The sequence below is a fragment of the Moesziomyces antarcticus genome, assembly GCF_000747765.1.
Source record: "Moesziomyces antarcticus DNA, scaffold: scaffold_v10003, strain JCM 10317, whole genome shotgun sequence".
Taxonomy (NCBI): domain Eukaryota; kingdom Fungi; phylum Basidiomycota; class Ustilaginomycetes; order Ustilaginales; family Ustilaginaceae; genus Moesziomyces; species Moesziomyces antarcticus.
This window is the reverse complement of record NW_014639007.1, coordinates 621,703-647,631: the sequence shown is the minus strand read 5'-3', so window position 1 is coordinate 647,631 and position 25,929 is coordinate 621,703. Positions and strand designations below refer to the sequence as shown.

The window sequence follows — 25,929 nt, the reverse complement described above, 5'->3', positions numbered from 1 at the left end:
ATGTCGACGGCTTCTCCCCTTCACCACGGCCACGGCAACGGGAGCTACGGCACCAATTCGCCTGCTCCCACTGGCGTCACCGGCCGCGATGCCGGCGTAGCGGCTGCCGCTGTCACTGACTCGGCTGTTCGTTCCGGCTCGGTCGGTGCCTCCGCCTCCGGCAGCGCCCCCGGCTCTGCCTCTGGATCCCTGTACGGCGAGGGCCACGCTCATCACAACACCCACCACCACCACTCGGGTCACCACGCTCACTCGCACGGCGCTCTGGCTAGCCCCGTCAACGGCGGCGGACACAGCTCGAGCTGGTCCCCCTACGGATACCCCTCGGCTCCCGTGTACGGAGGCAGTCCTAGCCCCTATGGCCACAACGCCTACTCGCAGTACGCCAGCGGCTACGGCTACACCAACGGCACCACCCACCACGTCGCCACTGCCCCGACCACCCCTGCTGCCAACGGCACCACCTACCACACCGGTGTCAACGGCATGATGATGCACCACGGCCAGCACGCTGGCTACGGATACGGCAGCCACCATCTCGGATCGCACACGCCCACCCACAATCATAGCCACTCGTCCGCCTACTTTATGAACGGTGATGGCTCCCACAGCCACCTCAACGGCTCCACCCACCTCTCGTCGCCATCGTACACCTCGGCGCCCCAGTACTCGACCCAGCTGCCCCTCGCCGGCCGACACCGTGTCACCACCACCCTGTGGGAGGACGAGGGCACGCTCTGCTTCCAGGTGGACGCTCGCGGCGTCTGCGTGGCCCGAAGGCACGACAACAACATGATCAACGGCACCAAGCTCTTGAACGTTTGCGGCATGTCGCGCGGCAAGCGTGACGGCATCCTCAAGAACGAGAAGGAGCGCATCGTCGTCAAGGTCGGCGCCATGCACCTCAAAGGTGTCTGGATCTCGTTTGCGCGTGCCAAGCAGCTCGCCGAGCAGAACGGCATCGCCGACGCGCTCTACCCGCTCTTTGAGCCCAACATTCAGTCGTTCCTCTACCACCCGGACAACTACCCGCGCACCGCGGCTGTGATTGCCGCCGCTCAGGAGCGCCAGGCCCAGCGACAGCGCGCTCCGGGCCTCCCCAGCCCTGGTGCTAACGGCGCCTCGCAGGCGCCTCCTCTGATGCGAGCCAACACCACCCCTTCCAACGGCGACACGTCGGGGTTTGGTAGCGGGCTGAGCAGCAGCACGAGCTGGACTGGCTCGCACGACCAGGGCCACGCCTCGGCTCCCACCACGACTCAGCCCTCGCCCTCGTCGATGCACAACGGCGCCACTCAGATGCACATGAGCCTCTCGAGCCACGGCACCTCGTCGCCCACCTATTCGCAGCAACAGCAGCAGCAGCAGCAGTACCCGATCACGCAGGCACAGCAGCTCGCGCGACCCGGAGTCGGCGACCGACGCCAGTCGGCGCCCATCTCGCTCAACAGCGTCAACGGACACGCGGGCGACAACGCGTACGGCGCTGCCAACCTGGGTGCTGCTACCGCCAACGGAGGCCTGATCAACGGCGCACGCAAAGTGTCGGGTCTTAAGCGCTCGTGGAACGACGCCGAGGACCTCAACGGTTCCGCCACCGCCTCGCCTTCGGACCGCGACATGCAGCGAAGCGGAAGCGGCGCGTCCACCGGCTACAAGCTCGAGGGCGACGACTCGAACAGCCCCGACACGTCGGCTGATCGCATGGCCAAGAAGAACAAGGCGATGCCGCAGCGCACTGCTGCCATGCCTTCGATGTCTGGCAACATGCTGATGGGCGTCGGCTCTGGCAACGGCCTTCACCACGAGTAGAGCTGAACTGCATCCAACATGCAGCAAGCTCTCTGCGCAAAAAAAAAGGTTCCGACTTCCGACTCCTGCATCTTTCTCCTGCATTTTACCCCGTCGTTCTCCCGCGAGCTCCATTCAGCATGGACGGGAGGCGTAGCTCGTCATCCGCCGGTCACTGTCACGAGCCTCAATAAAATTCCTTCTCTCCCACAATCACACGAAGATCAACCACACAATCAACGTCAACATCATCACGAACGATCACATCACCGAGGTGGAGACTGGCACGATCCTCGACAGCAAGAACGTCTTTCTTTAATCTGCTTGCTCGAGTTGGCCTGCGCCCGCACACGAGCTGAGCGGCGCGTGGTTGCCGTCGATCGTGTCTCTCCTGCCTCTCTCTTTCTTGGTCTGTCAAATAAACGGCTTGTCTTTTGTATTTTGGTGTGCGTGCTAGAGTGCGACGAGAGGCGGTTGTACCGAGGCGTGAGAAGTGGATTCGGGCCGAGCCTCTTGTAAATTGAGCACATCGGTAGTGTGCCGATGGGATGTCCCTTTCTGGCTTTCTTGTGGTTCTCCGGACGGGGCGCAGCTTTTGCTTTTTGCGTACACTGTTGCTATTCGTCTACAGCGTCAAAGATGCTGCTGGCTGCCAAAGCTACCTCGGCTACAAGATCGAGTCACTACCGTGTGTGGTGTAGCTACGACGCAGGTTCACTGCCGACGCGTCTGCGATCGTCTTTTAGACCGCAGGTGACCATATCCTTCAAAGGCATGCTGCCTGCCAGATGGTGTAGCTCCTTTTCATTTATGTTGACAAAGATCCTCTGGCAGCTTGAAGTCAGATTCCTTAGCATCAGCAAGCGGCACACAGCTTCCTTGTCACTCAAAAGTAGCCTGAATGATGAGCTCGTATGGATTGAGCGGCATGCAACACAGTATTGATACTCAATTGGATTCAATGTGGGTGCGACGACATTGGTACCGACATGCTGTTTGCAGCTGAGCCGCTGTGTGCGTGACGAGCAGGAGCCAAGCCAAGGATCACAATGAGAATATAGTGCTGGTTGATTGGCAAAATGCTTTGACGAGTGCGAAGACGTGTTTGAGACGTCCACCGCATGGCATGATTGGGCGGATGGCTCATCTAGATGAGGACGGACAGGAGTTGGACGATGCTAGGCAGGTGCGTAACAAGGGCATACGCGGGTGCATTCGTGCATAATTGACGTCGCAGCGCACGACTGCGAGACAGAGAACAATGTCCCCACCGTATCAAGGCTCGTTCTGGATCTGACATGGGCTCATGCGTTCCGCGGTGCAAAGACGCCCGTGCAAAGCCATGCCCCACTTGGGACGTGTGAAGCGTATATCTCAAGCCCGTCCGATCGCACCGTCGCCAAGCGACGCTTTCACGCGCTCGCAGCGTCCGAAGCTTGCGCGCCGTACGAGGCACACAACCACCTGCCCACCCACCCTGGTGCATCACGAATGCCTGCTCAGTCACATCTTGCTGTTTGAGTGCAAGTGAAGAGGTACATTGCTTGTTGATGGTCAGGTACTGGGGGCCAAGCTGGAGACAGATCTTTGTGGACGTTTCGAGTGAAGAGCTGCACCGTCTTGTAGACGCCATCGCATTGTCAAAGTATGTCCCTTGTAGGGTGTCGCAAATCGCAAAACGTCGTCGCTATCAGGGCGTCCAAAATACACGGTCTTTGTCCACTTGCAGCTCTTGCGCACACGCAACGCGAGTGGAGCAAAAGGCATGCCGCCTCATCGCAGCCGAACGGCATCATCAAACCAGAGTCACGGCTGGAGCGACGCGCCACTCGCAGCGCACGCACCCTCCCGATCGACCCGCTCAAGCATTCACGATTCTGTTGATGCCACGCTTGGCGCACGCAACGCCATTGGTGAAAAAGGAAGGCGGCACTACGACTTTCCGGGAATCGTATCATCTGAAAAAATTCCACCGAGGGAGCGAGTGCGTAGCCTCTTGAGAGCTCGCATCCATTCTCCTTATCGCCCTCTGTGTCTCGTCCACTTCAAATCCTGCGCACACATTGTCCACGGGAATAAGGCAAGCCGGCTGCCTGTTGAGACAGATGCACCAAGGGAAGGTTCCATCGCTGGAGCGACCGCCACTTGCAGCGCACACACCATCTGGAACTGGCGAGCCACGAGCTCAAGCACGCTCTTGGCGAGCCGAGCTTCGCATCCTACTCACAACATCAGAGGGGTCACGGCAAGCCTCCCGTTGCAGCTGGCTGGAATGGCGACACCAACGATCCACCACCGCCCGACCGCCGAGCCGCTTCAACTCTCTCGTCCTCTGCGTCTCAGGCCGCACTGCTACTGCGGCGTTTGCCGGCACACCCTATCGACCCTTGTGCGCAATGCCGAAGGAGCAAACGGGGCAGACTTGCAGCCTTTTGCGCACACACCGCCTGCCAGCTGAAAAAGAAGGGGAGAGCCGATCACAGCGGCCGTCATGGTATCATGAAGAAAGGCGTAGGGGGTTCCGAGATCGCCGCTGGATCGACGCGCCACTCGCACCTGTTTCCCCCCGCTCCCTTGGCATCGGCGAACACCAGCATTCTTTTGCCGCATTATGCGGGCCGCACCACGACTTGTCTGCAATGCTCACCCGCGCGCATCAGGTCGACCTTCATCAACGCGCCACTCGCGCATTCCCTTTTCGCTTTTTCGCAACCCACGCTTGGCGCACACAAGGCCATGGGTGGAAGAGGCAAGCCGCACTGCGACTTTGCTCGCAATGCCATGCTCCAAACCAGGCTCACTGCTGCATCGACGCGCCACTCGCCACTCGCAGCTCTCGCACATCTCCTCCGATCGCGGGGCCAGCTCAAGCCGTTCTTTGCGGCACGTGCTTCACTCCTCCCGCACACTTTACCAGGAGGCAAAAAAAAAAAGAGGCACGCCGCTCATTCTGCAGCGACTCGGGCTGATGTCGTTTGCAAGCGCGTCGACCGCTCAAGCGACCGCAGAGCCCCGGTTGGAGCTGGCACCCGACCTGCATATCGCCCTCCAAGACTCACGCGCTTCACGTTCCGCGCACACACCACCGATGTTTCGAAAAGACGAGCCGCTTGCAGCTGTCATGGTATCATTAAAAAAGTCACGCTTCAGCGCTGGAGCGATCGCCACAGGGCGCTCTGTTGGAAATGCCAGCTCTCGTCCGGCACGGAAAAGACGTGATCGAGCAGCCTTTGCGCGGTCGGTCTCTTGGCCGGATCCACCTCGAAGCAGTTTTTCAAAAAGTGCGCCGCCTGCTTGCTCAACTTGACGTCCGCTGGGATCGGAGGCGCCTTGCGCTCCGCGCCGATCTTGAACATGGCCTGGACCGCCTCGTCGTCTGACCACGGCCGTCGGCCGGCAAACATCTCGAGCACCACACACCCCAGTGACCAGATGTCGATCTTGGCCGAGTAGCCCTTCTTGGACAGCGAGACGACTTCGGGCGCCATCCAAAAGATCGAGCCCTGCAGCGACATGTTTTCGACGTTGCCGTAGATGTCGTCGGACCTGCGCACCGTTCCAAAGTCCGAGATCTTGCAGATGCCCTCAAAGTCGACCAGGATGTTGTCCGCCTTGAGGTCGCGGTGCAGGATGCCCTTGCTGTGCAGGTACGCCAGGCCGTCGAGGATCTGGTGCAGGAACGACTTGATCGTCGGCTCTTCGAACTTGCCGTGCTTGCGCAGACAGCTGCCCACCGACCCACCGGGCACGTACTCGAGAAAGATACTCAGGAACGTCGTCGTCTCCTCGAAGCCGAGGTACGACACGATGTGCGGGTGGTCCAGATCCTTGAGCGTCTCGATCTCGGACTTGAGTGCGGCGACGACGCCCTTTTGGCGCGAGTCCTCGCGGTCGCTCGCCGTGCGCGGCAGCTCGACCTGCTTGACCGCGATCATCTCGCCTGTCGTCGCGTTGAGCGCCAGATACACACGCCCGTACGTGCCCTTGCCGATCAGATCGCCCTTGACCCACTTGAACACCGGCTTGGGCGGCGACGTGTCGGACAGCGGCGACTCGGCCGACGTCGCCGACGCCGGCGTCGCCAGCTCCTGCCCGGGCGTCATCTCCACCACACGCGTGCCCCACAGCTTGGTGCTGCGCCGACGCACCAGTCCGCTGCTCGCCTCGGCGTCCTTCTCCGTCGCGCGCTTGCCCGCGCGGTCCAAGAACCGCTTGCGGTCCTGCGCCACCAGACGGATCGAGCGCTTGAGCCGGCTGCGATGGCTCATGGCCTGCTGCGGCGCCGTCGGCGGGCTCGATGCCATGCTGCCCGCCGCCGCCGCCGCCTCACTGCCCGGGCTGCTCACCATCGGACTCTCGGGCACTGCCGTCGTGTCCAGCAGCGGCTTGTCCAGATCGTGCTTGGGGAAAAAGTCGTCCAGGTTCTCGTACAGCTGCTCCGGCGGCGGTCGGAACGCCCAGTCGTCGTCTCGGCGCGCAAACGAGTTGCTGCGCGTGATCCCGCCGCTGCTCAGCGACGACGACAGATGCGACGAGCTCGGCACGGGCGACAGCCCCGCCGGCTGCGAAGCTGGCGCCAACAGTGTGGGTCCAGCCGCTGGATCGATGGTCAGACGCAGCTCCGGCCGCTTGGGACTCGATCCGCCGACGCGCGCAGGCGATTGCAGCAGCGCGCCCTGGCCGGGCAGCAGCGTACCGTGGTCGTCGGCCGCCGCGTCCTCATCGCCGTCCAGCCGCAGAGGCAGGCGCGGCGCGTTGACATCCGAATCGAGTGGCTGCGCCCACGTGCCAGACTCGCTCTCGTCGTCATCAAATACGCCAAACGACGCCACCGTGCCGTTCTCCTCGGGCGCCATGCTCGGACTTGGCGCGCGCGGCGGGTCCAGAGAAGGCGACGCAGAGCCCAGACCGTCCTTGGTGTGCGGCCGCGACGGTCCGGGCGTGCTCGGCTCGGCGCGCACCGTATCCCCATCGCCGCCGCTGCTCCCGCTGACGGCGGTACCGATCACGGTGCCGTCCGAGGCAGGTTCGAGCGCACGCCAAAGCTGCGCCCACTCGCCCGCGCGAAGCGTGTCTTCGTCTTCCGACTTGCGCACCGCCTCGGCACCGCCGCTCTTTGCGCTGGACGTGTCTGTGGGTGTACCTGCCGACGAAGCGGGCAGCTTGGGCAGCGGCCGGACGCGCGCGAGTTCGTCATCCGCCAGCTCGCGCTCCTGCTCCGCATACGACGACCGATTCTCGCCGTTGGTCGGCTTGGCCGACGCCGGTCCGCTCTGTGAGCTGCGCGCCGACGTGGGTGCGCTGAACGAGTCGTCGGTCGAGTGGCGACTGTTGCGGTCCTCCTGCGAAGGGCGTCCGGGCCCCGAACTCGTCTGGCTCGAGAACGACGAGCCGGACGATCGCTCGGACGGATTGACGCGCACGGGAGGATCGCGGCGGTGCGATTCGGCCGCTGGCGCCGACGCGTGCGATGCTGGCGACGGCTGCGGCGTGACACCACGACCGCCGGACGACGCGGACGAATGCGGCCGCGGCTGCGCACTGACGTACGCGGACGCGTTCGAGTTGGCCATGTCGTGCGCGTTGCGCGCAGGCGGATGCGAGTGCTGTGGCGGAGCGTGCTGCGACGGGCCCTGCGGCGCAAACTGCTGCGGGCGCGACGACGGCGCATGGTGCGGATTCGCATGAGCTGACGACGGATGGCTGCTCCGCTGCGGCATCGACGGCATCGACGGCGGTGCCGACACGTTGGGATACGGCTGCATGCCCATGTACTGGTTGGGCTGACCGGGCTGACGCGGGTCCCGCGGCCCGTACGAAGGGCCAGGCGGATGCGCATGGCCGAGGTACGCCTGGCCCTGGGGACCAGACACCGCCTGGTTGCGCAACACCTCGTGCGTGCGCAGCGTCTGCTGCACCGTCATGCCCGGCTCCAAGCGGCCCGCCTGCATCTGGAACTCGGACACCTGCCTCGAACTCGAAGCCGGAAAGTAGCGCGTCGTGAACGGATCCTCGCGTGTGCGATACGGCGAAGGCGCAAGCTGCGGGCTGTACGGCCGATACGCTGGGTGATGCGTCGACGACGCTTCGTGGTACGAGTATGGGCGCGGCGTGAGAGAGCCCTGCATGCCATTGGCGCCCAGTCGCGGATCGTGGCCGTGAAAGGTGTTGAAATTGGGCGTGGCGTTGGGAGCGCGTACACCAAACTCGTTGACATAGCCCGGAGCCAAGGGTCGCTGGGCCTGCCCAAACGACTGGACCGAGTACGAGTTGGGCCCGCCGTACGTCGAGGGCGCGTTGAACTGCGGCGGCCTGGCTGCGGGACTGGTCGGGCGTGGCTGCAGCGACTGTGCTGGATGAGTGGGCATTCCGGCGAAGCGCGGATCGTCCATGCCTGCGGGGCGAGCGTAGCGCGGGTCGACGGGCCCACGCGCAGGGTAGTTGGGCTGCGTCGGAGGCGACCTGATCTGCGGAGTACTGGCCATCCTCGTCGGACCGTGGTTGGCGAGCTGCTGGCTGCTTGGGATCGCCGCCTGTGCACTGCGATTGCGCTGTAACATGCGAGGGTCGAGAGACGCCGGATCGACAGGACCCTTGGAGGTGCCCAGCGCGTCGGAGCTGTACTGACGATGTCCGTGCCCTCCATCTCGCGCGCCTGGTCCAGCAGGAGCGGCTGTCGAGGGCCGCATTATTGACGGAGCAGGATACCGCCCGTCGCGGTCCAGACCGGCTTGCGCACGTACCTCGGCTTGCGGGATCATTGCTGGCGCGTGCGTGGAGCCATGCGCGGGTCTGTGCAGATCATCCATGCTCTTGGCATTGTGCAGCGTGAGGCCTGGCGCTTGCTGCCGAGATTGGTCGCGGACGCCCTCGTCGGATCGGTCCTGACGATGACCCAACCCGTTGGCAGGCGCCTGGAGAGACCTGTTGGCGCTCGCGTCTGCGTCGAAGCGTGGCCTTTCGTCTTCGACGTGGCTCGGTCTGCGTGCGTTGTTCGACGAGGCTGTCGGTGCAGGCTGGGTGGCGTTCATGGAGCTGGATCGCTGCGAGAGCATCACGGGTGTGCCGCTTCCTTCGCTGACCGAGCTGGCGTGCTTGCTAGACGCCTCCTGCGCATGTCCTTCGCCGGACGAGGCGATGGATCTTCGGTCGTGGTAGCCCGTAGGCGAGCGCAGATCGTCCATGGGAGGGGCACTCGGAAGGGCGCGCCGAGCCTGTGCCTTGGAGCGTGTGAGGCTGCTGCCCGAGTTGCGGTTGGAGCCTTCGTGGGCGCCATCGGCGCCAACCATCTCGGGACAGATGAGCGCATCGCTGATGGAGCTTCTCGACGACTGACTATCGGTGCGCAGATGGTTGCTGGTGGCCGAGCCGGCGCCGGATACCCTGCGAACTTCGTTGAGCGCTCGCTGCTGGCCGGCGGCCGAAGTGGGCGGAGGCATGGCGCGCACGGTGGCGTTGGGCGGCGCGGTCTGCTGCACCAGAAACTTGAGCGTGCCGCGGTCGTCGCCCATCTGAAGACACAGAACAAGCAGCGCGTCGTCGTTGACGACGGGACCGGTAGCTTCCGACTGGCCGATCTCGGTGCGGAAGAGCTGGAAGCTGGAGTGGTCGGCATCGAAGAGATGGAGCTTGGCAAACATGCGTTCCTTGATGGCATCGGCGGAATCGACGCCCGAGATGTCGACGACGGCGAATCGCTCGTTGTCGTCGGTGACCTGGATGAGGACGCGCTCGAAGAGACTCGATTCGCGTCTGTACGAGGCTTGGGACCTGGGTGCGCCGGCCATCCTGGGAGAGCTGTGGGCGGCGTTGGAGGGCTGTGCAAACGTCGGCGCGGGCTCGGGCGCCAGGTAGGGGAGCTCCTCGACCTCGTCCTGGAGGCGCGGATCGGCGGCGGTGTCGGCGGATGAGAGTTGCGAGTAGGCAGGGGCGGAAGGCAAGGGCTGTGGCGTGCTTAGCGACGCAGGCGTTTCGGCGCTGGGCGTGGCAGGCGTGCGACACTCTGACTCTGTGGCGGTGGAGTGCGACGGCGAAGCCTGGGAGGCTATTGAGCCGGAGGGGGAATGATGTGCATTGTCGAAGGGGTCTGCTGCTTCGGGAGTGAGGCCGATGGGGGGCGAGGTCTGGCTGGCGGTGCGTCGGGCGTGCGAGGATGAGCTGGACTGCTGCTCGGAGGTGCTGGAGCGGGTGTGGTGTACCTTGCGGCCGAAGCGCTCCCAGACGTTGCCGACGTGCTCAAAGACGCTGCTGGGACGACGGGGCTTGACGTATGTCTCTCCTTCTGGGATCCTAGAGGTTGCAGCGGCGAGGTTGCCAGGGGACGAGGGGCGCAGCGAAGCAAAGAAGCCACCTCCGCTGGCGGTGGATTTGCTCGACATGGTGGGCGACAGAGGCGTGCCGGACGTGGGGCTGTTGGACGCGGCGCCGACGGATGAGCGACGTGCGGGTGCTTGTTGGCGAGCCGGATCCGAGAGGTGCGCTGTGGACTGGGTGGCTTCGAAGGAGAGTGCCGGTAATTGCGAGGCAGCCACGAGGGAGGGCTCGGCGGGTGCGCCTGTGAAGGTGATGGTGGGGCTGGTTCCGGATGAGCTGTGGTGGGGAGGCTGGAAGTAGAGTTTGGCAAAGTAGGAAGGCGATTGTGGCCGCTCTGGGCTGTTGTTGGAATGTCCATGGTGGGAGAGCACCGATGCGGTATCAGCCGAGCCTGGGTCGTTGAGAGTGCGCGAGGATGCTACCGACGGAGTGGCGGTGGAGCTGGAGGAGCGTAACCTCGACATGGGGGGAGCTGTGGCTGTGGTTGGGCTCAGGGTGGCATCGTGGGGCTGGTTGAGCGGCGACTTTGGATTGGCGTCCCAGTTGAGGTAGGAGTCGGTGCTGGAGTGTAGCTGCCAGGCGGGGTCGTCGGCGGCCGAGGTGGGACTGGTGACGAACGAGTCTGGATGGTAGGACATGGTGAGTGAGCTCGTTGGGCCAAGCCGCGCGGGCGCGAGCTGAGCGTGAGGATTGGGCGACTCGCACCAGATCAGGCGGCGGTGTGCTCCGTCATGCGGTGAATTGAACGGATGCAATGCGTGATCATCGATGGAAGCAAGCGTCTTGTCAAGGCCGCGGTGGCCGGAATGGAAGCGGCAAAAGGGAGCGCACGAGTCGGACCGAGGCAGTAGCAACGGATGGCTGGCTGGCGTGTGGAAGCGGAAGCGTGACTTGGCGTCGTCCGATGCAGGAGATGGTCGAGACAATGGCGAACGACGGTGGGGAGCATGCACGTGTGCAGCCGTGGTGATGGGAGTAGGACAAGGCCGGAGGACGAGATGAGAGGATTGGGCGCAAGGGGAAGGAAGGTGCGGGAGGAAGATGAGACGTATGAAGGGTGCAGCGGCTTGCTCTCAGGACTGCCCAACGCTTTCCGCCAAAGTGAGGCGCCGAGATGCGAAGGCGAAAGCGAGAGAGAAGCGAGAGAGAAGCGAGAGAGAGGGTCAAGGTGGGGTTGCGAGGGCCGGCTGGGTCGGAGTTGGCGCCGGCTCTTTCTCTGTCTCTGTCTCCTAGTTGCAGTAGCCAGGACTCAGCAGCTGCCTCCCAGTCTCTGCTGCCCACCGACGCCAGATTCGATTGCATCGGCGGGCCGAGCGGCCACGGCTCTCGCAGCAGCTGCGTGTGCACTCACCCTCGCACTCGCACTCGCACTCGCACTCGCACACGCGCGTGCCAAAAATCTGAACTCGGGAAACAACGGCGGTGTAACAAATTCCAAAATTCTACTTCGCCTCGTCATCACCAGTCGTCATCTGTGCTCGCATCACGCAGTGCAGTCAATGTAGAGGATGCTTCAAAAACATGGGTATGGGTATATGGGTATCTAGGCTATCGCTCATCTGAGGCTGTGGAGCATGGTCATGCGCTTGTGCGCGCGCAGGTCGTGCTGCCTCTGACCCGCCTTGGCGAGTCTTCGACCGACCTTGTCCGCATGGCGTTCGCACAGCCTTTGGCCTCCGACCATGTAGTACTCTGCCAGCGGCTGGCTGCACGCGCCGTTCTTCGAAGCGTACTGGCAGCTGAAGCAGTGTGGGTGGAATCGGTCGCCCGTGTCGGTCTGCCTACAGTCGCCCTCGATGCCACCCTCGCACTCGCGGCACAAACTGCCGTTGAGCCGGTGGTAGTGGCGGCCGCAGTACGGCTGGTTGTTAAACACGTAGAAGCTGCCATCTGAAAACGGCGCCTCGCACGCCGCGCACGCAAAGCACGCACGGTGAAACACGCCGCGTAGCGCTCCATCCGACGACTTGACCGCGCCCTTTTCCACGCTGAGGTTGCACTTGCGACACTTGGGCAGGTAGAGCTCCTTCCAGTCGCGTGCACACAGCAGCTTGCCGTCGCGCTCCACAAACGGCGTGCGGCTCGACGAGAGCGAGCAGTCGCACACACAGCATCGCTTCGCCGCACGCTCCTTGCGCTTCTTCTCCTTGAGCCGCAGCGCCTGCAGCTGCCGCGTGCGCTCCTTGTCGCGCAGCCGCTCCAGCTCCACCTCCAGCGCACGCTCGCGCTCGCTCCGACCTGCATCCCCAAGCATCCGCTGCAGAGGCTCGGGACTCGCAGTGAGGCCCTTCATCATCTCTTCGATGCTGCTCAGATCCACGGGCGCACGATCGCGCATCGGCTTGGTCGGCGTCGAGTGCGACTCGATGCGTTCGTAGCTCGAACTCGGCGTCATGTTGACCGTGCTCGAGGCCTTGCCGACGTACGCGCGCTGGCGATCGGAAGCGTCGGTGGCAGTCGACGAGACGGAAGACGAGGATTCCTTCTTGGCATGCTGTGCCTCTGACGCCGAGAGCCGACTGGTTGCGCCGTTGCATGCGCCCACTCGCGTCGACATCGACCTCGCCGCCGCACCCGCCGCTTGCGCAACCGCAGCCTCGGGCTTGTACAGGCTCGAGGTGGTGGCTGCTCGCGGCATGGTGTTTGCCATGATGTCCTTCTTCTTGGCCGCCCTCTGTTGTTCGATCATCTTTCTGCGTGCGGCTGCGACGGCGTCTGCGTCCGTGTCGCTCGCCGAGCGCTGCATGGGCGGCGGCTGGACGGGTGGCGACCTCGCGGCCTTCAGAGGCACCGCCTGCGACGTTTGGATGCTCGACACCTTGACTGCAGCGTGCGTTCCGATGATCTTGACGGCGTGGGCGGTGGGCGTCTCCTCGTCGCGTCGCTTAACATCGACTGTGGGGCTGATGGTACCCAGCAGTGCCGGGCTCGCCGGGCCGCTCTGGCTGATCAAGTGGTCGTACCTGTCAAAGAAGGGCGATCGCGGCGTGGCGATGGCGGGGCTGGTGGCGGTGGACGAGACCGCCGAGCTGCTCGACGACGGCGGCACCTGGATCGTGAGCAGCGGCAATTTGGACGCGCTGGCTGGCGGGCAGGTGTGGCTGGCGAGCTCTTCAAAGTCGAGCGAGTCGCCGCAGTCGGCGCACTTTGCCTTGGGCAGCACGGGCTCGAGCACCGTGGCACGCACGATGGTGAACGAGACATCCACCGACTCGTCGCCGCGCGTCGCCGATGCGGGCGACGAGGCGCGGAACATCTCGTCGACCGTATTCGAGTAGACGGGCTCCTCGTAGTCGTCGTCGTAGACGGTAGTGCGGTCCGCAGTCCTGCCTGGCGGGTCATGCGTCGCGCGCGAACGATGGCTTGGTGGGAACAGGCTGTCGTTGCTGCGATAGCTGCTGTCGTTGGACTGGTACGCAGTTTGTTGGGCGTACGCGCTGTCGTTGCTCTGCGCGTAGGCTAGACCGACCGTCGAGTCCGTAGCTGACGACTGCAGCGTGTCGGATCTCGCAGGCGCTCTTGCGACGGGAGCGCGTGTGTGCGCAGCTGGAGCTGGGGCGGCCTTTGCAGATGTGGTGGCCGAGGTGTTGTACTGATGCTGAGCATATTCATCCCTGCGATATGTGCGCGCTGTCTGAGCCGATTGACCGCCGTAAGAAGCATTGGAGCCATGGCTGGACGCGCCGTGAGAAGGGTAGTGACGATGGTTGACAGTTGGAGCCGGGGCTGGTTGTGCCCATTGGCTGCTGTCTGGATAGTACTGGTTGTTATGGTCGTAGTGTGCGGTGGGGTATGATTGGACGCTGCTTTGTTGGAACATGTCGTGCGTGAACTTGCGCGCGCCAAAGCCGGCCATGTTTCCCGACGCTGCGCTCATGTTTGTCGATGGTGGAGAGCGGGTGGCATGATACGCGCCGATACAGGGCGACAAGGTTGGGCAGGGATGGCTGTTGTGTGCATAGGAGGTGGCCGTAGACGAAAGCAAATGATGGTTGTGGGGGCTGCGTGGATCCAAGCCGGGGAGGAGGCCTGAACGACGGGGTCCGAGACCTGTTCTATGCGGAACGAGCAGCGCGGTTCTAAGAAATCTGACGAGGTGCTGGCGCTGGCAGCTGGGGCTGGACCATGTGGGTGAGGCCTGTGCTGCGCTTCTTGGGGTGGAGATGCGCCACACCAACGATCGATGTGTCAAAGCGCGAGGCTTGGATCTCTCTCGCTAGCGTGGTCGAGGGTGGTGGATGAACCAACGTAGCGGGATGCGGGCTGTGGAGGGAGGAGCTAGCGCATGGCGAGAGGGCGTGCGTGTGTTTCGAAATGGCGCATGGCTTGGGCGTCGAGGCAAGTTGGTTGTGGCGTGGATCGGAGGGGAAGGGGGGTCGGGGAGTGGAATGGGCATGGATGGCCAGGTGGGGACGACGTGTCCAAGGCAAGGGGCTGCTCTCGACTGGCGACTGCAGGTGGGGGGCTTCACCTCAGGCACGCATGCCGAACCCTGTTTGCAGGTCTCGCATGCATCGCCTCGCGCACACGACCCCGACGCTCCCGTCAATTTTGGCCGGGCTTGGCAGGGCAGATGTGCTGCATCGGTTGCCATTTGGGCTGCGTTCCGACACTCCGACGACCGACAGCGGCGCTTGAGCTGCACGTTGAAATTCGACTTGGCCTCTCTGCCATGCGGTCGACTCGGGGAGAAATGTACAATGGATCGGATCGACCCAGCCCACCTCACCGCTTTGACCCAAGCGAGATCCATTCGAGATTCCTCGGGCACACATCCGAGATCGGCAGCGCGCACAGCTCCCACCACTCGACTTGCACAGTCGCGCGACCCACAGCTTTGGTCGCGGTGGCTTTTTGCTCGGCTAGCCCTCAAGCGCCGCACACGACGCCGCCCTTTGTTGGATCAAAAGGATGGCTCATGTACTTTGTGCTTGCTATGTAAGATATCTGCGGCCATAGAACCTTGAAAGCACCGCATCCCGTCCGATCTGCGAAGTTAAGCAAGGTATCGCCTAGTCAGTACTGCGGTGGGGGACCACGCGGGAATCCTAGGTGCTGCAGTTCCTTTTTTGCTTTTTGTTGTCGTTGCGCCACCTCTTGTTCTTCTTTCAATCAGACAAAGTGCCACCCACAAACTATGGAACAATCATGTCGTGAGGCTATGTACTATTGCATTGCACAGAATTCCAGGCGCCTTTGCTGTTTTTGATGCGAGGCAGGCCGTCTAGAGATGTCCGCGACCCTCCTCGTCGAGCGCCTTGCGCACGGCGTCAATCACCTTGGCATGCACATCCTTGTGCGATGCCACGACGCCGCGGTTGTCGCGCAGAGTGCGTCCGACGCCAAAGTTGAGCTCCTTGCCGCGGATGTCCGACACGCGTCCGCCCGCCTCCTCGACGAGCAGCGATCCGGCGGCGTGGTCCCAGATCTTTTCGATGTAGCTTCCGTCGCCCACGGGCAGACGCAGGTAGACGTCGCCATCGCCCCTCGACAGGCTGGCGTACTTGGCCTGGCTGTCCATCCTCACCGAAGGCGCCGTGATGCCGAGCAGCTCCGCGATGCGTGCGTTGGTGCCGTGCGAAGAGTGGCCCGCCTCGACCGATTCGCAGAACGACGCTTCCGAAAGCGACTGGATCGAGCGCATCGAGATCTTTTGCTCCTCGCCACCCTCGATGCGTCGCTGATACGCGCCCTGGCCGCGCACGGCGATGAAGAGCGTACCCAGGTCCTTGCGCTTGTCTCCCGCGCCGAACTCGCCCTCCTTGGGCTTGGGCGACGAGGCGTCGTGCGGCAGGTTGGGGCAGCCCATGACGCCCACCTGCACCTTGCCATCCACCATGAAGCCGAGGCACACCGCATACTGACCGCCGCGCAGGAATCCCTTGGTGCCGTCGATGGGATCGAGCGCCCAGCATCGGCCCTTGTCTCCGCCCTCGGCACAGCCCCGGTCGATGGCCGCCAGCAGCTCCTGCTCGGTCAGCTCGCGGTCACCGCCCGCCAGCGCGCTCGACTTGGATGCCGACGCCTCGGCCTCGGCCACCGCAGGGCACTCGGCCGCCGAGTTCTTGAGCGCCTCGTTGGCGAGTGCAAAGATCTGGTTGCGCAGGCTCTCGGACTCGGGCTTCTGCAGATCCTTGGAGTCCTCCTCGCCCACGATGGGGTCGTCGGGGAAGTGCGATCCCAGAATCGCGTTCACCACCGCCTGCGCCGAGTAGTCGCCCACCGTCACCGGCGACTTGTCCTTCTTGGTCACCGTGTCGGCAGTGACGAGGTTGCGGAAGACTTTGTCGGTGAGCGAGCATGCGCGCTCCACCGCCGAGATGGCGATGGCGCGCTCGAGCGCGTACGGTGCCGAGGACGAGGAAGACATGTGGAAGAGTCGGTGCGTCGAAACCAAGGAAAGTCGGAGAGGAAGTCGGACTGATCGGGCAAGGATGGATGTGAGGCTGAGTGACATGCACCGTCTGGTGTCGATCGTGAGTGCCGGACGAAGATTTGAGGTCCTGGTCGAGAGGATGCGTAGATGGTGGTGGCAGGAGTCGCAAGCCGTCGAGATGTGCAGCGACGAAGACAATTCGAGTCTGTGCGCATTCGCCCGAGACTGTTGAGACCTGCAGAAGCGGGCATTTTTTCTGATCGATTTCTTCCGTCCGGCAGTGTCAGAGTCGGCGACGGCCCGATTTAGGCTCTCTGCGCGTCATTGATTGCATGCAGTGCAGGCAGCTCATGGCACCTGCAAGCCAAGGCGTCACTGGCGCCGTCGGTAGACCGGCTGAGTGTGCACCTCGAATGCAGAGCGGATGACGGCGCGTTGACGGCAGACCCGACTGAGCAAAAGTGTGCCTTTCCGTCCGGCCGAGGTGATCTTCTGGTGGAAAGAAGCGGCAGACGCGCGACTGCCAAAGAGGCGTGTGAAATGCGACCATGCATCACTCTCTCTCACACTCGCAGCCAAGCGAAACCAACACCCGCGCTTAGAGCTCGCCGCTCACTGCCGCCTTCTTCTGCCCGGCAGTGCAGTGCTCCCTCACGCAATGCTGTAGCTGAGCCCGCGCAGCCCGTCGCTGCCCACTTGGCATATAGGCGCCCACTCACGCGAGCCAGGCCTTGCCTTCTGCCATCATCTTTGCTCGCACATCCGCCGCATACACGACTCCCATCATGAACGCGACCAATGCCCACACCGACATCAAGCGTAAGTATTCGATCGCATCCTTTCACCACTTGGCTCCAAATGCTGACACTCCAATCGCTCTACGATCGCTGCAGCGCTGGTGCGCAAGCTCCTTGACCGAGACCCGGTGCATTTCAACGCCGCCGTCAACGCCCACTTTGCTCCGGACGCCACCTACGAGGGTCGCAGCCTCAAGATCCACGGCGCCAGCCAGCTCAAGCGCACCGCCTTGCTCTTCAACACGCTCGACCTCGGCAGCGCTGCCACGCTCACCGACGACGACATTCGATGGGACGCCGCAGGCTCGACCGCCATCGTCAAGGCGACGCGCAACGTCCGTCCGCTTGCCTTTCCGCTTTTCGAGTTTGCCGTGCCCACCAGGATCACGCTCACCTTCCTTGCCGACGACGATGCCAAGGGTGCGCTTCACTGCACGCACTGGCACGACGAGTGGCCGCTCGAGTCGCTCGTCACCCGGCTGCCGCTCCTCGGCAACCTGTACAGCCTGCTCATTGTGCCCCTCCTCACCGCCGTGTTCGTCTGGGCCAGCAATGTCGCCTTTTGGCTCCACTCGAAGCGCTCCACGGTCCAGCACCGACATGTCCACCGAGCCTCACACGCCTACCGCCAGCAGGTCAAGCCGCACCTGCCCCGCAGCCTCGTGCAGGGCTTCCATGCAGGCGTGAATGCTGCCGAGAACGTCGGTGAGCGTGCGGCCGGTCTGTTCTCGCGCGTCTCATACGGCCCGCTCAGGGCAGTCGAGGAGCTTGCACGCACCGTGACCGTGGTGGCCAACCTCGCGCTGCCTGAAAAGCTGCAGCTGCCCTACCCGTCGGTGTTTGCCCGACATGCCCAGCCGGCCAGCTCCGGCGCGCTTGCAGTCGAAAAGACCGAGGCTTCGAACGACAAGGACGAGGCCAAGAACGAGGCCAAGGACGAGGCCAAGAACGAGGCCAAGGACGAAGCCAAGCCCGATGCTGCGGCTGCACGCTCGGACAAGGCCCCCGTGCCGCCCTCGCCGCGCAACAAAGTGTCGGGTTCGCCGCACGTCCAAGACTCCGGCGCGGCCGAGCAGGCTGAACAGGCCGAGCAGGCTGAGCAGGCAGACAAGGCCGACGAGGACGCTTCTGCGGGCCACGCCAAGGTGGTGGTGGGCACGGGTGCCGAGGCGCGCGAGATCGACGTGGTGACGCACGTGGTCACCGAGCACGCGCGCGCCACCGAATCGGCGCAGCAGTCGCTGTACGACGTGCTCAAGAAGGACAACGAGCTGCCGCACGCCTCGGCCGACAAGGCCAGCGCCGGTGGCAAGAAGAACGGCGGCGGAAAGAAGAAGAAGAACGGCGGTCGAAAGTAGCCCTCGCCTTTTTATGTGCACGGCGTGCGAATGAATCTATCCGTCTGACCTGGGCTCGAGTGGCGGTGCGAGCGAGATGTGTTGGGCGAGCTGTGTTTGGCGAACGAAGCTGAGTCGGATGATCAGGTACGGGGGATGAAACTTGCTGAGTGGTGGACAATCTGTGTTGGACAGTCTCTTTCGACTTGTGTGCGTGTGTGGCTTGACAGTATACCGCATTGTGACTTGGACTTGGTCTGGAGGCGTGGACGTGCGAGGAGCCCAGCTGAGTCTCGAGTGTACCACGTTCGGACTGTATCGAGTGGGGGACAGGACACATGCTGCTACTGAATCGATCATGCGCGTAGCCTCGGGTCGGTTCTGAGGGGCGAGGCCAAGTAAAATTCTGCACACCATCCTTGTGCCGCTTTGCATACGACGCTGGTCAACCTTCCAAACTCTCTGGATGGGGATTTTGAGGGGTGAAAAAGATTATTGATTCGCGTCGACGGAGGGATAGTTTAGAAGACGGGAGTGATGAGGTCACCAAAGTTGCGAGCGGCGACGATGCCCGCAACAAAGACGCTGACGCCCCAAGCGATGCTGATGTTGCCCGCGCGGTGTTCGGGTGCGAGAATCTGCGTGTTGATGAACCTCAGCAGAAAGTTTTGCTTGGGCTCGGCGGGGCGACCGCCGGGACCCGAAAGGAAGCCCTTCTGCGCAGACCTATTCCAACCACCACCATCCAAATTCCTCATCAGTCATTTTCCCCCCTGTTTAAGTCGACATGCGGGTGAGGGAGGAGAACTTACAGATACGATCCTTGACTCGACATGTTGGCAAGTGAATGAGATGGTGGTTGCAAGGCGACCAAGATGGCACAAGTGGAGTTGTCTAAGAATTTCGTTCCGACGCCCCGATCGCACCCCCAATCGGGGCACACCTTCATCCAACCCGCCAACTCTCTCACTTTCGCACGCCTGTACTGAGAGACTCTATGATGCATTGGATTGCAAGTCTATGCTGTTCTACGCCCTGTCCACATCGCCGTGCTTCGTTTCTGCCCGCGTATAGTCCACGAGCAACCTGAGCTTCTCCAGCACCACGAAAACAATGATCGTGTTCGGACTGAGCCTCATCCACGCCGGTGTCCAACCCCTAAACAAGAATCCCACCCCCTCCTTGCCGACATCCTTTCTGAGCGTTTTGATGATGCCATCTCCCGAGCCACGGGCGTTCATCACGCGGCTCTTGATGACGTCCGCTGGGCTGCAGACCGTCGTTGCCACCGTGCCTGCCATAAAGCTCGCCGAAAAGTGCAGTGCGGTACCCTCGTTGAAGTATCCGGTTCCCAACAGGGCGGTTTTGAAGACGTCGTACGTCGCCAACTGGCTGGCGTTCATCAACACCGCACGGACAGTGTTGGGTCCAAGGCCGCGGAATAACGATGCGAGTCCTTCGTCCTTCGTCATGCGAACGAGACCCGAGATGGCGTTGCGGTAGTTGTACCTCTGCTCTTTGGGCTTGTTGACGTCGCTAGTCATTCTAACCAGCAGAATATCCGCCGGATTCCCCGCCAGCCCACCAGCCGCTCCAGCCGCCGAAGCACACAGGGCCATTTGAACCATGCCCAACGGCCGACCACCGTTATTCTGGAGCGTAAGCTCCTTGAGCTTATCGTATGCTCCGAATCGCGTAACGCTGTACGTCATTTGTCGCAAGAGCGATGCTGTCAGACCGACGTACAACCCACGAACACCCTCGCGGCGAAAGGTGGAGACGAGAAGGGAGAACATGCCTTGCCGTGCAGAGGCCGTCTGCATCCGCGTCTTGGTCAGGTCCAACGGATGCGTAAACAGCGCTGCTATCGAAGCCGCACATCCTCCCAGGTAGAACGGATACGCCCGTGGCTTGGCCTTGACCCCCCCAGCAGACGAGCTCGAAGAACGCGATATTGACTGCGACATGCCTACTGTATATCCACGTCAAAACCTAGCTAGCCCGATGCAAAGTGTCTCCGTATATATCCGAATCCAGAAATCCTGGTTCCCCTATCGAATCGCGAGACCGAGATGGGAATGCCGTGTGCGAGTGGTGTGGAGTGGTGGTGAAGCGTGGGATGGTGTCCAGCCGAGAGAAAAGGGTGCATGCGATTTTCGGTACGTCACTCTTCCAGCGGCAATCGCGGTCGGCCTCTTTTTTTCCTGCTCGTTTCGAGAAAAAACGTTCGGGAGCACGCAGCAGCACGCAGCAGCTCAAGTGGAGCCGAATTTCTCACCTGCCTCTTTTTTTTCGGATCGAGCACCAAACCGCCGCCCGCACCAATCCCGCTGTAGCCGAAAAGCGCCGACCGCCCGCACATCACCGCAACCCCACCCACCCAAAGCCTTGCTGTAATCCCCGCACCTCCTCCTCCAACCTTCCTCACTACACACACACGCACTGACGCACACAATGCTTTGAGGAAATCCGAAACTGGAATTGAGATCGGAGCAACTCGAACTGGAATTGGAACAGGAACAACGGGCGCAGCGAGCTAGAGAGACAGGGGTGGATCGTCTGTTTTTGGTTTTTTTGGCGTGGGGGAACGTTGCAGCCTGCCCAGTCCTCGAGCTTCGACCTCAATAAAGTGGGCGAAGCTCGAGTCACGGCAGACCGCGGAGAGATGGAGGCCAGGGAAAGACAAAACCTGAAGGGCCAAGAAACGGCGGAGCCATGCGGCGTCCGTGGTAGGGAGGGGGCTTTCATCCCCCTCTGCACACCTCCGAGGCGAAAGTGGTGGAAGCAACGGCTGCATGATCGAGCGAGCCTGTTTCGGCGAGGAGGCAGAGAGGGGAATCGAAAGGGGAGAAAGTGAGACAGCAGCGAGCGGGCAAAATACGGCGACGATGATCACGCGGCGAGGCGCGCGTCTTGACGATGCCCAGTTGCGGGCGATCGTGGTCGCGCCCGATCCAGCAGCCAGGCCAAGCAGACGACGATCCAGGCGACATCGTCCAAGGGGTGAAGATGCGTCCCAGTCCGAAGGAGGGATTCGTTTGGGGATGTCGCTGCAAGTGCGGCAGAGAAGCCGACAGGCGGATCAACCTCGGCGGTTTGTATGGCTGTGGAAAGGGAGGCTTTCGGCTTCGGTCGAGCATCAAGTGTTCGTTGCGAGGTGGCGTAGAAGCTCGTGCTATGCACAAAGCCGGCCGACCAGCCAATCGACGGAGAGGCTCGAGGAAAGAAAGAGGTTGCGGCTCTGCCACGGCGTCATCCAAGCGGATCGACGCGGCATCGGACAGAGCGGCGGCCCGCTCGAGAGGCAAAGTGGTGGTGACAGTCGCACCATCGACAGGGGTAGCGGTGAACGCCACGCGTGTCGACGGCAGTCAATCTGTGCGTGCAGAGAGTGAGTGGCTGCGGACAAGGACGGATTCGAAAAGGACGGTGTAAGGAACGAGGTTCTGCTGCAAGTCCACCAGACTGACTCCGTGTGAGCCCAACTTACTGTTTGCAATAGAATCATTCAAAAAAGGTCGGGGGCGCGGCGCCTGGACTTAGCCCAAGTCGCCCGCGCGGCTCCGTTTTGTAGAGGCGCCCTTGGACCTTCTGGATTCGCCGCGATGTACGTTTTCAAAGTGGCGCTGCATGTCGTGCTTGCGCGCAAAGTGCTTGTGGCACTCGGCGTCGGGGCAGATGAACGGGCGAGCGCGCGTCTCGGGATCCTCGTGCGTGTATCGGTGCGTCTTGAGGTTGTAGGCGCGGTCGAACCACTTGCCGCACTCGTGGCACTGCCAGCGCTTCGCCTTGGTCACGGGGTCGATGATGGGCGCAGGGCTGGCGCTGGCGAACGCCGAAGCACCACCGAGCGCCTTGACGGGCGAAGCTCGGCGTTGGTCTCGGGAGCCGCGCGAGGAGCGGATGGGACCGGCGTGGGAGTCGTGCTTCTCGTCGCCCTTGGCCGCATCCAGGTCAAACTCGACGGCAAGCGGAAGCTTGAGAGGCTCGGCTCCGAAAGCGTTGGCGAGGGTGCTGAGCTCGGCTGCCTTGATGTCCTCGTCGGAAAAGTAGGGCTTGAGCTCGTCGGCGGACCACATGTCGTAAGACTGCTCGTGCTTGGCGACGGATGCAGCGGCATCCGATTCGACCTTGAATGCGGCCTCGAGGGTCGACATCGAATCGTGGCTGTCGTGCTCGGACTTGACCTGGCTGTACGAAGGCATGACGGTGGACTGGCTGGCGGCGAGATCGACGTCGGAGGACTGCGAGTCGTGATCCTCCGACTCGAGCTTGACGTTCTCGAGGTTGGAGGCGAAGGTGGCCATGGGATCCTCGGCGTGCGAGTCCGAGACGTCTTCGAGAGTGTTGTCGCCAAAGAGCGGAAAGTTGTTGGCGAGAGAGTCGGCGTCAAACTCAAAGTCGGCGTCGTCAAACATGGAGGGCGAAGTGAGGAAGTCGCGCTCCGAGTCGGGCGAGCCGACCGAGTCGCTGTAGCACGCCTCGAACGACTGACGGTGAAGTGGCGTGACGGACGAGTCGTATGCGGCAGGGGCAGGGGCGGTCGCGATGGTGGCGGGAGGCGACTGGGTAACAGCACCGGTCTCGCTGACGTTGTCGAAGGAGGCAACGGCGGCAGTGGCCTCGGCAGCCGGCCTGACGGTGTCGGCGGACGACGGCGGGAAGAGGGGAGCGTCTGTCATCTCGGTCGAGGGCCACGCGAGGGGGTCTTCGACGACGGCGCGAGCGGAAGCGGAGGGAGGGCTGAGAGACGAGAGCGAGGACCAGTCACTGCCGAGGAGGAACTTCTGGAGCTCGCCGATGCGGTCCGAGGTGGAGTCGATGGACTTGGTGTAGAGGTCGAGGCCGGCCGAGGGCGACGAGCCGTACGAGTTGACGGCGGGAGAGGGGAAGGTGAATGCCGTCATAGATGCGTCGGATGCGGGCGAAGGCGCGGCGACGAGCGGAATAGTAAGAGGTGATGCTGGTGCGGTGAGGAGATGCGGGTTGGATGGAGGTGACAGAAGCATGCGACTTTGACCTAGAGCGGACGAGGGCGTGGTGATGGTGGTGGTTGGGAGGAAAGCGGTGCGAGGCAGACGAAAGTGTACTTTGTGCTGTTTGGTGAGTTGCGCGAAAAGTGATTGCGTGATGAGACGGAAGATGGATGGAAGGGGAGAGGGAGAGAGGGGGAGAGGGAAAGAACGGATCGACGGTGGGTGGGTCCGGTGTGGGGCTGACTATATCTATGTTGGGTGGCGTTATTATTTCCGAAGCTCGGGTGGCTATCAGCGACCCTCTCGCTTTTTTTCTCTCTCTCTCGCACCTCCGTGGCTTTTTGGGCCCTCCACACGCGTCCCTCTTAGCGGTAACTTACAGGGCAGCGCACCGCATTCACACCCCTTCGCCAAACTCACACGCTCACTCCCGACCAGCCAGCCGAGTGGAGGCCCGAGCTGACAAAAAAATTAAAAAAATTAAAAAAATAAAAATCTCGCCTTCAGGGTCCGGAGACAAGCACAAAGGGTCTTTGACGCATGCACAATCACGCATACCTGCTGAAAAACTTGCAGAAGTTTGCGAAATCGACGCAGAAACCTAGTCATCAGCATCAGCAGCAGGCTTGCGCCATCCGCGCTCCCGAATCCCGGTCTGATAGCCTCAATCTCGCGTCCCCCCCCTCTTTCAAAGCTGTTGACCTTTCGGTTAAACTGCCTTGGTCAACTTTGGCAGAACTTTTCTTATTGCACAAGATTCGCATCGAAGACAGCCCAAACTCTCTGGTGCGAGCATTCGAGTGCGCCTCGCGCGGGAGGAGCCGCGACGATCGAAAGGTTGCAAGGAGGCGCCGGTGTGGATGTGGATGTGGCTGTGGCTGTGGAGTGAGGATCAGGCCGAGTCACGCGCGGCTTCTAGGCTGGAAGTGGAGTCAGACTCGCGTGTGCCCGGCCGGCGCATACAGTAGACATGTCCGTGGAAAGCGGGATGCATGAAGTCCAGGGTTCACTCAACTCACTTCCGGTGCGGCTGCTCCGACGCCGAGACGAAATAAAATAAAAATAAAAACTGACACTGCAGCGGCATCTTTATCGCGTCCACCTGTGCAGAGAGATGTCGCGCGCGCTCTTGCGTTCATGCTTCGATCTTCTATCGCATTCTCGTCGTCGGGGGCTTCCGGCCCGTAGACCTCTCCGAAGGAAGACATGCATGCCAGGGGCGCTCCACCACCTTGCCTTGCCTAGACGCCTCGTCGTCTTTCTTTCGAGGCGGTCGCAAGCAGCCACCGCGTTCATGGTTGAGCCAAGCTTTGCACGCTTGATTGACCGAGCGGAGTGATGCTTCAGGTCATGCACGGATGGGTCTGGCCACGTCGGCGGATCGAGCGATCGTCTTGGCAGCCTTTCGGATTGCGACAAGGCGGTGGGGTCAAAAGCTTCGATGGTCAGCTTCGGTGGCGTTCCTTGGTCGGCAGGCGCGCCTCCACACATCTCGGCGCTCGGGAGGCGGGCGGCAATTTTCTTGCGTCGGGTTGGAAAAAATTCGCCGTTCGGGGCTGGATCTGACGCAGGCAAAGCCGTCAGGTGCGATTTTCGCCTCCGCTAAACGCGATCAACCCCTCCACGACGCGATTCCAAAAATGTCGGAAAATGCACGGCAGCAGGGAGAGAAGCCTTAACTCCATGCAGGCGGCGAGTGTTCGGCTGCAAGCGAGCCAAAGACAAAGTCCACGGAGGACGCGTGTGGCCATTGACTCGCTCACAACCGCCGGCGAGATCGCCGCCACGCGTGGTGGGTCCGCTTTCATATCTTTGCAGCTTGGAGGTGTGACTCGACGCTCAAGCTTCCCAGGCTTCTCTCGCATGAATACACCGTCCTACCCTCCACCTCACTCTGAAGAGCTACAGTATCGAGGTGGTCGTGGCTGAGTTCGGCTTATGCTCTCCCCTTCATTCCTCGGCCTCGTTCTCGGATGCATGTCTTCCGCATTGCACGGTCTGGCCACGTCAATACGATGCGGTGCGACGTGGCTATGTCGATCCCACATCCTTTGCGCGTGCGCGCGCGCGCACGTTTCATTCCCCCCTCGCGTACCCCTTTCCAGCGGAAGCAACCTTCGGCACCGAACATGCATGTTGTTATCAGATTACACCTGTCCCCACCCCGAGCTTGCCCTCCCCTCCTCGCACACGGCTCTTACTGCAGGCGACATTCACAGGCGGTACGACCGAGATGTAGCTGCGGATTAGGAACGTGCACCGTCTGCATCGCAACCTCGGTACGACGTCTTCCGTGGGGGCTTGTCGGACTCGGGGCGTTTTCAAACTCCTCCATGCCG

At 62.2% G+C, this 25,929-nt stretch overlaps 9 protein-coding genes across 9 annotated transcripts; 3 read left to right on the top strand and 6 right to left on the bottom strand.

Annotated features, from left to right (window-relative positions):
* Window positions 1-1,812, top strand: PAN0_003d1707 (uncharacterized protein; the record flags this gene model as incomplete). Its single annotated transcript, XM_014802665.1, has 1 exon — window positions 1-1,812. The coding sequence occupies one exon, from the start codon at window positions 1-3 to the stop codon at window positions 1,810-1,812; it is 1,812 nt and encodes a 603-aa protein (XP_014658151.1).
* Window positions 1,813-3,438: 1,626 nt separating this feature from the next.
* Window positions 3,439-4,925, top strand: PAN0_003d1706 (uncharacterized protein; the record flags this gene model as incomplete). Its single annotated transcript, XM_014802664.1, has 3 exons — window positions 3,439-3,596; window positions 3,897-4,678; window positions 4,774-4,925. 3 exons carry the CDS (start codon window positions 3,439-3,441, stop codon window positions 4,923-4,925), a joined length of 1,092 nt encoding a protein of 363 aa, XP_014658150.1.
* A 12-nt stretch (window positions 4,926-4,937) lies between these two features.
* Window positions 4,938-10,742, bottom strand: PAN0_003c1705 (kinase-like protein; the record flags this gene model as incomplete). The annotated part of the gene is made up of 1 exon (XM_014802663.1): window positions 4,938-10,742. The coding sequence occupies one exon, from the start codon at window positions 10,740-10,742 to the stop codon at window positions 4,938-4,940; it is 5,805 nt and encodes a 1,934-aa protein (XP_014658149.1).
* A 917-nt stretch (window positions 10,743-11,659) lies between these two features.
* PAN0_003c1704 (uncharacterized protein) lies at window positions 11,660-13,981 on the bottom strand (the record flags this gene model as incomplete). Its single annotated transcript, XM_014802662.1, has 1 exon — window positions 11,660-13,981. The coding sequence occupies one exon, from the start codon at window positions 13,979-13,981 to the stop codon at window positions 11,660-11,662; it is 2,322 nt and encodes a 773-aa protein (XP_014658148.1).
* Window positions 13,982-15,328: 1,347 nt separating this feature from the next.
* Window positions 15,329-16,474, bottom strand: PAN0_003c1703 (3(2),5-bisphosphate nucleotidase HAL2; the record flags this gene model as incomplete). Its single annotated transcript, XM_014802661.1, has 1 exon — window positions 15,329-16,474. The coding sequence occupies one exon, from the start codon at window positions 16,472-16,474 to the stop codon at window positions 15,329-15,331; it is 1,146 nt and encodes a 381-aa protein (XP_014658147.1).
* A 791-nt stretch (window positions 16,475-17,265) lies between these two features.
* PAN0_003d1702 (uncharacterized protein) lies at window positions 17,266-18,635 on the top strand (the record flags this gene model as incomplete). Its single annotated transcript, XM_014802660.1, has 2 exons — window positions 17,266-17,299; window positions 17,374-18,635. 2 exons carry the CDS (start codon window positions 17,266-17,268, stop codon window positions 18,633-18,635), a joined length of 1,296 nt encoding a protein of 431 aa, XP_014658146.1.
* A 500-nt stretch (window positions 18,636-19,135) lies between these two features.
* Window positions 19,136-19,449, bottom strand: PAN0_003c1701 (uncharacterized protein; the record flags this gene model as incomplete). The annotated part of the gene is made up of 2 exons (XM_014802659.1): window positions 19,136-19,340; window positions 19,427-19,449. 2 exons carry the CDS (start codon window positions 19,447-19,449, stop codon window positions 19,136-19,138), a joined length of 228 nt encoding a protein of 75 aa, XP_014658145.1.
* Window positions 19,450-19,642: 193 nt separating this feature from the next.
* Window positions 19,643-20,581, bottom strand: PAN0_003c1700 (mitochondrial carrier; the record flags this gene model as incomplete). Its single annotated transcript, XM_014802658.1, has 1 exon — window positions 19,643-20,581. One exon carries the CDS (start codon window positions 20,579-20,581, stop codon window positions 19,643-19,645), a length of 939 nt encoding a protein of 312 aa, XP_014658144.1.
* Window positions 20,582-22,153: 1,572 nt separating this feature from the next.
* On the bottom strand, window positions 22,154-23,623 carry PAN0_003c1699 (uncharacterized protein; the record flags this gene model as incomplete). Its single annotated transcript, XM_014802657.1, has 1 exon — window positions 22,154-23,623. The coding sequence occupies one exon, from the start codon at window positions 23,621-23,623 to the stop codon at window positions 22,154-22,156; it is 1,470 nt and encodes a 489-aa protein (XP_014658143.1).
* Between the last annotated feature and the right edge of the window lie 2,306 nt (window positions 23,624-25,929).